The 12,778-nt window shown below is 41.2% G+C and overlaps 1 protein-coding gene across 1 annotated transcript in view; it reads left to right on the forward strand.

Annotated features, from left to right (window-relative positions):
• The window catches only part of mllt10 (MLLT10 histone lysine methyltransferase DOT1L cofactor), a 52,295-nt gene that overhangs the window by 7,540 nt on the left and 31,977 nt on the right, over nucleotides 1-12,778 (forward strand). The window contains 5 exon segments of the mRNA XM_033639120.2: nucleotides 130-184; nucleotides 2,588-2,697; nucleotides 4,270-4,373; nucleotides 4,706-4,799; nucleotides 10,492-10,581. Coding sequence (XP_033495011.2) covers nucleotides 130-184; nucleotides 2,588-2,697; nucleotides 4,270-4,373; nucleotides 4,706-4,799; nucleotides 10,492-10,581 — 453 coding nt within the window.

Here is a 12,778-nt window from a genome sequence, read left to right on the forward strand (position 1 = left end):
TGTGCCCGAGTCAGGGCCGTGTGCCAGTTTACCTCACACACTCGCATATTTGTCATACTTTTCTGTGTTTACCTCCCTCAGAGTAGGTGACCTGTTGTTTCTGACCTGGTGTTGCTTCTTTACCCGCAGAGATGTGAGCTGTGTCCCCACAAAGATGGAGCCCTCAAGAGGACAGACAACGGAGGTAGAATCGCTCTCTGCTACTTAAACACATACACACACACACACATACACACACCCACATCTGTGGTAAGCCTCTTGTGTATTTTGTCATTAATTGCATGTCACCGGCAAGTTTAAGGGGTGTGAGCGTGCTGGGAGAGTTATGTCGCTGTTTGTTGTGTGCACTGCCTCTCTCTGCCGTCCTTGCCAGTCCATGTTTTATGTGTGTGTGTCTGTGTGTGTGTGTATGTTTATGAGGGGGCGGGCCAGGATGGGTATAGTGCATGGCCTGTGAGGAGTCTCCACTCTGGGTTCATTGGGAGGTCAGCTTGGTGGAGACTGTAAATATTCTGTGTGTATGTGTGTGTGTGTGTGTATGTGTGTGTGTGTGTGTGTGTGTGTTGAGTCAGTCAGAGAGAGAGGCACAGCTGTGGGATTGTGTCCAGGCCTGCAGGGAGGCATCAGGACAACACTAACACACACCGTTTTACTACTTTCTCTTTTATTTTACCCTTCCCATGACCCCTCTCTCCCTCTCTTCTTCCTCCCATTTTTCTCTCACCGTCTCTTTCCCCGACCGTCCGTTTCTCCGCTCTTGTCAGTTCCTCTTCACTTGTTGATCTGTGTGGTAGTCGCTGTTATTTCAGGTGGGACAGTAATAAAGTAGAGCAAAGGGATTAGTCTGAAATGGGTATTTGATCTAGCGTCTTAATGTATAGCGGGAAGACGTAGAGGCCGACAGAAAGTAAGTTTACAGCTGCTGTTTGTCTTCTTTAGTTGTAGGTACCCGGTAAATATCTGTGCTTTCCTCACGGCAGGAGTTTAAAGATGATGACATACAAAGTTGAAAGAATTTGCACCCTAGAAAATGTTTCAAACACGATCTCTCACATGCATAGTTAAAGGATTGTGATGGAAACAAGTGCACCAGTTTTCTTGTACCTGGGGATGGTGTCATGGTTTACCACAGAAGCTCATAAAGCCATTATCAAGTGGCAGCTTTTTACCTCTTTCTTTTATTGTTTATTTCACACCACACTTTAGCCTCGTTAGCAACAAAGTTTAAGCACATTGTCCGAACTGGTTGGACTCTGATAACGTCTTGCCGTGAGGGATGTTTGTAAAGGGACGCTTTGTTGGGTTTTTGGGGTGTAAAAGTGTGAATGCTCAGTTTGAGGAGGAAGGCTGTGCCACTTTTATAGTCCTGTTTTATAGGCCTCTTCCAGATTCTTGGAGGGACTTCAAAACAACAACATGCCCCCATTTCACACTCGCTGCCTCCCCTCCGTCCCGCCCTCTGCTCTCCTCCCCCTGTCCCGCTCACCAGGTCAAAGGCAGGTCAGGGGTTCAACTGTAAGTTTAAGCCTGTTTTTGTTTCCGCTATGGGGAAAAACAGACACCTCCAGCGTGGCAGGAGACTCCCACCTCCATTTGACCTCGCGTTGACCGCCTTCTGCTCCTCCTCAGCCCGTCGTCAATTCTGCTGCCACTCCACTATGCCCCACTGTCATTCCACCGCCCCCAGTTTGTCTTCACTGACAGGCAGCTGTGTGTGTTAGGGCTCAATAAACGGCTACTTAGATAGATTAACTACCAGGTTGCAAATTATAACATTTACGATTTCAGCGTTTCAAAGTTGAACTCGGTTTAATTTATGTTTAATATGTGAATGAAAAACTGCAATTTGACACATTAATGATGGGTTCGGACCACAGTTGTGTTGTGCTTGGGTCAAAGAAATATTATGCATTGTTGCCTTTTGGTCTGGTGCATTTTGGGTTCACAGTGACAACAAATCAAAAGTTTCATGGACTAACAAGGAACACATTCAAATGTTTTTGAGTTGTGCTGTGCTTCTGTCCGTCTTTTGTCAAGTCTAAAGGCTTATTTTATCGTTACTAATGGTCACAAAGAGCTCAGAAGGAAATACCTGGACACGAGTATTCCTCAAAACTGTATTGAGTTTTATAGATATTAATTACACTGTGCAGATAGAGTCAGAGTAGATGATGTATCATGTATCATGCAACACGATTGGCTGTCTTTGTTTGGTTGTTTGATCCACACCAAAGTTCAAAAGGCAACATGTCCACCAACTGAAATATACGGGACCAAATGCAGAAATGCTATGCATTTAGTGTAGAGACTTCACATTTTTTCAAGTCGGTGTCATGAGTTACAACTCTGAAGAATGTGCAGGAGAAAGGATGTTTTTGTTTTACCCAGCTGATAAAATTCTTTTTGTGATGTATGGATCAGCTCAGGATATCAGTCCTCTATCAGTCCTTTTGTAACTTGCAACCAACAAATTAAAAAGCGCGTTACACATATCAATTTTCCTCATTGTGTAAACTCGGAAATTTGCCACCTTTATGCTGTCATATATGTGCAGAGGTTGATGGTTATTTTCTGTGTGTCTTTGCAGGCTGGGCCCATGTTGTTTGTGCCCTTTATATACCTGAAGTGGAATTCGCCAATGTCTCCACTATGGAGCCCATAGTGCTACAGTCAGTGCCACATGAGCGCTACAACAAGGTAACAAACATGTATACAATGTAATTATAAGGGTCTGAGCCTGTTTTTGTAATTAAAATGGTTCTCCTAATTGTCTAAATCCCAAATATATTTTTTCGTGTAGTAGCAATGACCATAACTTTGATACTATGCAGGCATCAAGAGTGGTTGGTTTTCACTTCCTGTTTCAGTAACTAATGCAAGGTAACAAACTGTTGTGTTCAGAGGAATAAAAATGTAGTGTTTTGCCATCGATCATTGCACATTTAACAACTAAAATTGGTTTTAAAAAGAAGTTAAAGAAACACCCAAAACCACAGAACACCAGCCCATCTCCAAACTGGACACATTTTGTTAAATAATCAGACCCTCCAGGATTTCGCAGGTTTTTTGGGGATTGTTGCGGTCTAAAATGCCTGATTTCGTGGCAGCTTTTCTAAAAAAAATTGCAATAAAAGTTGCAGTGTTTTAAACATACTTGTTGTGATGAAATTGCGGGAGACTCTGAAAAGTGCAAAAAAAGTGTCTTTTGTTTTGTGCAATTCATTAAAAAAACAAAGGTAACTTGTTCCAGGGGGAATAAACCTGAAATCTGGTCTGAGGTCTCACACACTGGTTGTTGCTGGTGGATTTAAGACACAAAATAATAATGTACTGTTGAATGAATTGAATTTGAACATATATGTCAGTGGCTGGTAGATGTTCACATTTTGAAAAGTTAATTTCCCATCCTGGCACACACGTATTCACACACACGCACACAGCTTGTCACATTAACAGGCAAGCACACCTCTCTTGCAATTATAATAAACTAATGATTCTTCCAACCATGCGTATTTAATCTAACTTACCCTTACTCTTTCAGTGCTTGGAACAGATTTGAATGCAACAGCCTCTGTCACAGTGATTTGTCTGGTCTGTGGTCTGCTAGTTTCAGCCATTCTCCGAATATGTTTCGCATTAGTTTGTCAGTCCGTGGTTTTCATTTGTGTTCCACCACAAAACAGTTTACCTCCGCTTTCGTGAAGAACATGAAGAAACTGTTTTGCACAGTCTTTAGCAGTAATTTTTGTTGGTAATTGCGGGACATTAGAATCGCACGTCTGCATCTTCATACCATAAACAAGGAAGTGAATTTGGTGACGAATGTCCATTACGGTGCACAGGGGACTGCTGTAATTGGTGAAACTCACGGGAGGCTGGTCAAAATGGCGGAAAAGTTGCGGTGATTGGACAAAATTGCACGGCCGCACAGAATGCAGGAAGATTGGTTAGATTTGTTGCGATTGCAGCATCACAAATTCCTGGAGGGGCTGATTAATATCTTACAATTTCACCATGATAGTAATTAAAAGATTCATTGTGGTTGATTTAAATGTTTGTTTTTGTACCTTGCCTGTTTTCTTTTTGTTTCTTGTGCCCTTTTGTCCTGGATTTTTAATGACATACTTGCTCTACATGATGTAATGCTACCTTGTGTTGACCCCAGGAAGAGTACTTGCAACCTTGGTAGTGGCTAATGGGCTCCAAATAAATAAATAAATGGACTCTCTGTGTGTGTGTGTGTGTGTGTGTGTGTGTGTGTGTGTGTAGACATGTTATATCTGTGAGGACCAGGGCAGAGAGAGTAAAGCCGCCACTGGAGCCTGTATGACCTGCAACAAACATGGCTGCAGGCAGGCCTTCCATGTCACATGGTGAGAGCAGTTCACATCACATTAACCTCTCTAGACAAGGAGGAGATTGTTTCTGCTGTGTTCCACTCAAACCAGAGTAAAGATGTGTAGATATGAAATACTTTGGAGTCATGTAGTAGTAAGAACTTTGAGTTACTGTGGATATTAAGATATTACATCTGCTTTAGAGTGGCAAAATCTGGATTTTTATGCCACCTCTGTGTTTGCTTTGCTGTGTTCAAATCATACTGTTTCATGTTCAGCACTTGTTGTAATTACAATTCTTTTTTTGTTACAATGCTGCACATAAATGTTGAAAGGTTTAATTTCCTTCACACTCCTCTCTGCCGCAGTGCCCAGTTTGCGGGGTTGTTATGTGAGGAACAAGGATCGGACGCAGACAATGTCAAGTACTGTGGATATTGCAAATACCACCACAGCAAATTGGTGAGTGTCTTCTCATATTTCTGTCATATTCTACAAAACCTTTGATACTCTGAACCACAACTTCACACATCACTAGACAGTATGTCATTATTCTCAACTGACCTTTTCTATTGTTGCCATAACCTATTTCTGCACATGTGAGGACAAATTATATTTTCATGTATTTTGATTTTGTAGTTTAAGATGATTAATCATTGAGTGTACTAGTTAACCAAGGAGGAAGCTTGTGTTTTTTATAAATATGATAGTATAAACCTACAAACTGACATATCTGCATCTCTGGAAATGTATTATCCACCCAACTATAATGATCAATTCCTTAAAAAAAGGTCTCAAATACAACCAGTAAAGGGTTGACTAATGAAGGAAGGACCCACCTGGGAGTAGCTTGTCTGAGCTGGAGATACTGTTTGACTGCAGCAACAACTGCTTTCTTGCAGAGATAGCTGCAGCTTTCTGTAAACACCTTAAATTTTGTTTATTTAAAATGGCATAATGTTAGGGCAGGGCGATATGGACAAAACTTTATACCTCGGTATTTTCAGGCTGAATGGCAACACACAATATATATCTCAGTAGTTTGTATGAAATTGCAAGTCAGTGCCACATTTGAGATGTCACAGGCACTTTTATAAAACAGACTGTGAACAAAATGAAATGCAAAGACGGACTTTTTTTCCCTGTTTGAAAATATGCAGCTGCACAACGTGTAAATGAAACATCATATAAAATGAATAGCAGGGCTGTACGTTAACTTTTTGCACACAGCACTGGAGCTACAGAGGTTTAAAGGTTTGCAGCACAGCACACAAAACTATAACATGAGTATAAAAGTATCAATTAGTTTTGAAATAATTAAAAAATCTTTGTGGGGGCAGTTAAAAAGTTGTTTTAAATGAATCTAGTGCTGGAAAATGATTTAAATATTTTTATTTATTTAGGCTATTAATCTTAATTATGCACATAGCACCAACAGAGAGGCCGAAGGAAGGAAGGAAGGAAGGAAGGAGTGAGAAATTCTTTGTTCACGTTATATACATCTTGTATATGCAACGTCTGTGTTGTGGCTGCATTTTTTTAAACAGATCTGTCGCCTGCATCCAGGTACTGTCTCAAAGTCACACAATAGACTACAATTACCAAGAAGAACAGCAGTCACTACAGTCGACCTCACACACAAACTAGCAAACACACTCACTTGACACAATCAAGCATTTCCGTCTCCCACACATGCAGTGCTATGTGCTCATGCCGTCATTTCATTCATCTCACAGACTGATTTAGCATAGCACGAGCAACATATAGACCAATGTCGCACTGTAGACTAATTAACAGACGGATTAAACAGAGTCTCTTGGTGTTCCTGGAGAACTTTTGAGTAGAGAGAGGAGAAATAAGAGAGAAGGGATACACATTGGCATGCGTTACATAACGCAACTTGACCCTATAGTGATTTAAACAGAGTTGTCTAAATCTATATCTTACCTGGAAATATAGAGATATGTTGTACATACTCATTACATCGCCCAGCCCTACGTAATATAGAAAATGACAAATCTGTCTTCAACAACAACCAAAGTTCTGTCCACCTTTTAAATGCTCGTCAAAAGGCCATCTCAGCTCACAACTATGACTCACAACTATGACTTCAACAACAACTACCCACACAGCGCCCCTAGCTTCATAACTGCTGCGGATGCATGCCACTGTTTTATTAACTGTACCGTGCTAAAACTACAGATGAGCAATTAGTCTACAACGATGCACAGTGTTGACGAATGATTCTTGGAAGCCCCTAGTTGAGGGTACATGACAGGTTTCACTTACTAGCTTGTATTAGGCTCAGTGTGTTTCCTTCAGATCTGAGCACTGATCTCAGTTTTGTGTACGAAACCACTCTGACTGGTGTGTATATTAACAATGTTTGTTGCACATGTATATGCACAAGAGTATGTGCACTTCTCTTAACATTTTCAACAAGGATTTATGTGTGTTTTTTTCATTCCACTAACTATAAGAACCAGTCACTGTGTAGACATAACACACATGTTGGTTTACCTGTAAACCTGTGAGGAGTACGGTTCATCTTGTGAACAGCATGGCACTCCTCTGCTGCCACTTGAGAGATGACCTCTTCCCTTTTTCGTGTGTCTCTACCTCCCTTACCCTTTCTCATCCCTGTCCTTCTCCTCTGTCCTCCACCTCTCTATCTTTTGTCCAACCTTTCCTCTGTTGCTGGTTTTTCCTTCCTGCTCAGCCATCTCCCTCCTTCAGTCAGCTTCCGGTCTCTGTTGGCCTCTGCCCCCTCCTCCTTAATCTATCTTCCTCCCCCATCTGCTTCCTCCATCCCCCCACTGCCTGCCTCTCTTCCACCTGTCCTTTACCCTCCATCTACCCCTTTCCATCCACTCTTATTCCTCCTCCCTTCCTGATGCCTCTAATCTCTCTAATAGTGGCCCAGGGTCCCCTCCAGTCCCTTGTGTATTGGTGCTAAGCCCATAGTGGGCACGGCGGGTTGGGTTTAAAGGTGCTGAATAGGGTCCTTTCGAGCCTGGTTTTCACCATAAGGTCAACCAAGTCAGGCTAATCATTGTCTATGTATTGTAAAGTCTTTGGTAAATAACATATCAGTGATTTATATCTTAAATTTCCAGGTAGCTTTTGTTATTCAGTCAGCAGTAGAAGCTGCTTTATGTAAATTGGACACATGGTTTAAATAAATAAGTTGCAGTGTTGGTGTTTTGTTAGTTCAGTGTTGTTAGAGAAGCTTTTTCTACTCCTTTTTTAGATGGTGTAAGCATACAAAGTACAGTGATAAATATTGTGTAAAGAAGACAGAAGAACAGTCTCTTTTGTCTGCACTTCAGACTTTTTTTCGCCAAACAATTGGCATTCACTCCTGAATGGCAGATTGCTGGTTTCTTGTCCATGATTGCTGCCTTATCTCCTGTACTCTGTTAGTCTTGCTCTGAATATGCAACCAGCATAATGCAAACCTGATAGGTGAATAGCCGGCCCATTGTTCAGCAGAATTCAATCAGATAAGAACAGAATGAAAAGGATAGGCATATCAACACACAAATCCAACAACTGGATATGCAGAGCAAATGCATTTTCATTACACACACTCACTGAGGAGACGCCCTGGTGTGTTCCAGATTTTGTTCTGCCGCCCTGATAGTTAACAGCCTATAAGAAGATATACACATGTATGCATCAGCTGGGAGGGGGACGCAAATATTAAAAACGGGAGCGTGACCTAACTATTATGATTTCTGTAACAGTGGTAGGATAGAAACACAGGGCAGGCTTTATTTATAGTGCGCACACACACACACACACACACACACACACAGATGACATTTTGCAGTGTTAACAAAGCTGATGGAAAGACTCATGCTGGTATATTGATCGTGTATGAATGGCTTTGGATGCTGGGGCATAATGTCATTAAGCTGAGATTGTATGGATGACAGGAATGTACGAGAGGGAATCAATGATGAGGAAAGCAATGTTGTTAGCAGAGTGGGTTTCATAAAATACCACTTGATGGATGTTTACGGCATGTTAGCAACATATGGTATTTGACTGGACTCAATCAGCAGACAGATTTCATTTCAAACTTAGATTTTACTTGTTCGTTGTTGGTTTCGTCGAGACAGATTACTGAACACATGCTCTAAAATATAATTTGGAACATATTTTTTTTAGATTATTAAAATGTACGTATTCTAATCACTTTGAATTACTTTAGGAGTACGTCAAAATCATCTTGCTGAGCTCTTGTATTTCCATGCCAGAAACACAAGTGTCCTGGCTGTGCTTTTCCTCTGCCATTATTGTGTGGCAGGTGCACTGCTCAGACTTTTTAAAAATCTGTTTATCGGAAATGCATTCCTCATGTGAATTTAACACCATGTCCTAACAGCAAGCGAGCGTCGCCCTCTGTCCACACTGAATCCGTTAAATACCCACCTCTATTACGTCCTGTAAACAAACCAAGTAACTATCAGCTATTGCCGCAATAGGGTTGTTAATAGCGAAGGTCATTTACCAGGAACTATCAGCGCCATGGGGATCTTCCTCCCAACAGCTGCACCTGTATTTAGGTTTTGTATTTAAATGGGTAGGTGTTGTGTAGGTGACTCCTCAATCTAATTCACAAATCAGCCATTCCTCGTCCATTTCAAAGCTTTCAAAGTGAGCGACAGGAGTTCATAGAAACAGAGCATCGAACTAAAGTTCAGCTCGAAATGGCAGCTCCTCAGCCAGTCGGAAGATTTCAATAGAAAACAATACAGTCAAACTGACGCTCGCCTGTGTTGCAGTAAGTTAGGACATGGTGTTTGAGAAAATAAAGCAAAACAAATGACTAATCTCTTTTTAAAGACAGTATCTGCAATCTCAATACCACCAATTTAAACTGTAACGAAATACAGGGACTCATATTTTGTATTTTTATAACGTAACCCAGGCTGTAGTACTGTGTATCTTTCTAAGGAGTGTAAATGCCTCAACTTTACATTTACAATCATCTACACTTGGTGTTTCTGGCACACAGCTTTGGTTTCAAACTTCCTCTATGACAGTGATTGGCAAACCTTGTTGCATAATTTTCTGTCCTGAGCTGTTCTTCCAAAGCAGCCGATCTTTAGCAGTAAAAACATGGTTACAGGGCAGTGAAGTTATTAAACTAAGAGTGTAGAAACCCTGAAAGTCCATCTCTGTAAAGGGTGTGGAGAAAATGACCCTAACAATTAGGCAAGGAATGATTCAAGTGTGTTCTTCAGTCTGTAAGGTTGAATGATAATCCAGTGTTTTTCAGTAGGAACAGTAATTGATGATCCCTTTCCTTTACGTGTCGTACAGTATGTCAGTATGAAAATCCAGATTTAGACTTTTAAAGGGAAGAGATTGCCAGGGAGCTGTATGTGAAGCCAGGAGAGGAGGATTTATCCCATGGTGCACCAGGTTGCCTCAGAGAGTCAGCTTTACATGAAATGCCAAAAGAAACACAGTCTCTGGTCATGGATCCGTACGTTTGAATAGAGACTGGGTAAACACACGCCTTGATCTATGCCTGGAGGTAATTTGGCTGTAATTTGAGGATGTAGTTGTTTATCACCATGGCAACAGATGCTATGAGCAAGAGCAAGCTGACTCGGACTGAGATCGATAACCAAGACCTCTCAAAAGTGTCCCATGATGCCTCTTTAGATCCCAGCTCTGGCAAAGGAGTTTTTGAAACAACAATAAAACACAACTTATGGTTGTGTGGGGCTTCACTGCTGCCCTCGGTCCTGATCGGTTTTTCTAATGTGTAATATTGATGGGTGTTCTGCACTTGAATGACTTTGCCTAATGGTTACATTTGGTCAGTGAAAGTTGAACAAAGGAATGGTCTTTTCTACAGTGGAGGTATAATGTATTTTCGCCTTTTTTTTTTACTCATTAATGACCAGTAAGTTAACTCCTGTAACCACCACTTTCTACCAATGCTTGTGACAATGTTTTTTGACTGTTTTTTGAGTTTTCCTTGAGTTCAGTCAGCCTTTTTTAGTTTACCTTTTGTTTATTTTTTGTATCATAGAGTTCTTTTTTTTTTTTTTTTTTTTTTTTTTTTGGTCTCATTTTAGACTCTTTTTCTTTGGACTTCATCCAGTAACTTGGAGTTCCTCTTTACCTTTTTTAGCGAAGGAGCAGGGGCCGTGGTAGTAGGTCTCAAAGCTTAAGTGACTCTTCCTCTCAGTGTATGGATAGACCCCCAGACACGGACAAGAAGGTAAGACAGCCCTCAGATCTTACCCTCTCTATGCCTCCAAACCACGACTGTGACTCCACCAGAAACATACGCCCTCACTGTCACACGCTCACACTGTGCAGAGACAGGCAAACACGCAGTAAAAGCATTGATCAATAATACTTTTCAGCGGTTCTCATAATGGCTTTATAATGAGCATTTATGGAGTCAGTCTTTGAATGTATTGGCAGGACGTAATTTATGACAAGCGGAGTCTCAGAAGACACATTTTTGTTTGAATTAACAAGGCAAATGGAAAAAGAGGTGTGTGGTTTTGATTAAGTCTCGTAGATGCTTTTTATGGCTCTCTTTGCTATTATATCTTTATTTATTACATGATGACAATTAACCAAAACCCTAACAAATGTCTGCCCTTGGATCACTTTCAAGTAGGGCTGCACAGCTGACCAAAATATTACCAAAATCCAATCCAGTGCAATATCCAAATCCCAGAAGCTGCAACATTCCATTATACATGAAGCATTGTGGTGCTACAGAGATCCCCAGCTCACAAATCATATCCCAGATATAAGGGAACATACTTGTTTAGTAGTTTGGTTTCCAAAGAAAAAAAACTATGCAGTAGATGCTAATGTTATATAGATGTAATTGATTTGAGTATACCATCATCCACACCAACAGTTGGGAGTGTAAAAATTTATCACACCTCAAAACGCATCAACGTGTCGTCCTTCAGCTTTACAGCGAGGCCTTTAAAATAACATGAGTCCTTTTTAATTTGACGTCCAAGTGAGTGCTGAAATGGTGTTTTATTGACCCAGCGTCGGCTGAATTTGGATCGGGTATTAGCTGCTAGTATGACTGCAGCTCACCAACACCCACCAGTCGTCGCAGCCGCCTCTAATGAATGCTGCATTAGTGTGACTTAATCAGTCACAGCTGTTAGCAGAACATGTAATCACAGGCTGCGAAAAATCTGAATTTACAGGAGGTGTCAAGTCATCTGTTCCACTTTTTGTTTTTCGTCATGTGTAGTGAGTCCTTGCAGACCAGAGGACAGGGCTCGGGCTAAATTTTAAGTTTCATTCTCAAAAAGCAACATGTTAATGTAGTCATACTCCATTTCCAACATTGCAGGCCAGGATGAGGCCACATCCACATTAATACATTTTCTTTTTAAAACAAATGCTATCTCCGTACACACAAGCGTTTTAGCAATCTCTGTCCCTACTAACACACCTGATACACATATCACGTGAACATACACTGGGTATGCACGTGTGTGTAAACAAGAAGCAGATTATCTACCCTGCGGTTGGTTACTTAACTATGACAAACACCAGGCTACCCACACAAGAAGGATGAAATCACAGAAGGTATTTAGGCCCAGCTATGATGTTTTGGCTCGACATGTTGTGACTGATAAGACCCAGTTGGGACGAGAATGTGGGTGTCTGCATCATTGTTCCAAAAGTCTGTGTTTCCACCCGTCCAGACTAAAACACAGCCTCGGAGTTCTCAAATTGAAACAGGGTCAGCAGCGTTTTCAGGGGTCTCTGTTTCAAGGGTTTCAAAATGCCTCAGTAGTGTTGATGCTAAATGTTTTAAAACAGAAACGTATTGATGTGGATGTACCCTTTAAGTATAGTAGGTGGGTAGAGATATTCAGCTCCGTGTAGTATAAATATATACATTATTAAAGCAGCCACATGACTGTCCCTTTACAGTTGAGCTGTTTAGAGAGTTTTCTGCTCAGTGTCATTGATTATTTCCACCCAGCTCTCCCAACAGTGTGCCCTGTTTGGACAGCACTTTGAACATGCATCCATCCTCCCTCCCTTCTTTAGCACCAATCGCTGGGAAGAGTTCACATGTTTCAATTATTAAAGGTGGTGTTAGTATGTGAGGTTTATCAAGCACTTACAGTGAACAGGATCGCTGCAAAGCACAGTGCTGCAAACAAAGGACACTCATTAGATAAAACAGGCAAGAACAAGCACTTGACATAGTCAGACATGTGAGCCAGAGCTTTTGTGTGTGTGTGTGTGTGTGTGTGTGTGTGCAACTGTGTGGGAATATTTTAGCCCAAGGGAAGCTTAGTCCAGACCAACACAAGAATAAGAAACAGACACTTTCACTGTGCAACAAATGCGGATCACAACAATCTGACAAGAATAAAATGTGTTATAAGTACAGCTGTCGAATGGTTAACCTTTTA

Source organism: Epinephelus lanceolatus, chromosome 20 (assembly GCF_041903045.1).
Source record: "Epinephelus lanceolatus isolate andai-2023 chromosome 20, ASM4190304v1, whole genome shotgun sequence".
Classification (NCBI taxonomy): Eukaryota; Metazoa; Chordata; class Actinopteri; order Perciformes; family Serranidae; genus Epinephelus; species Epinephelus lanceolatus.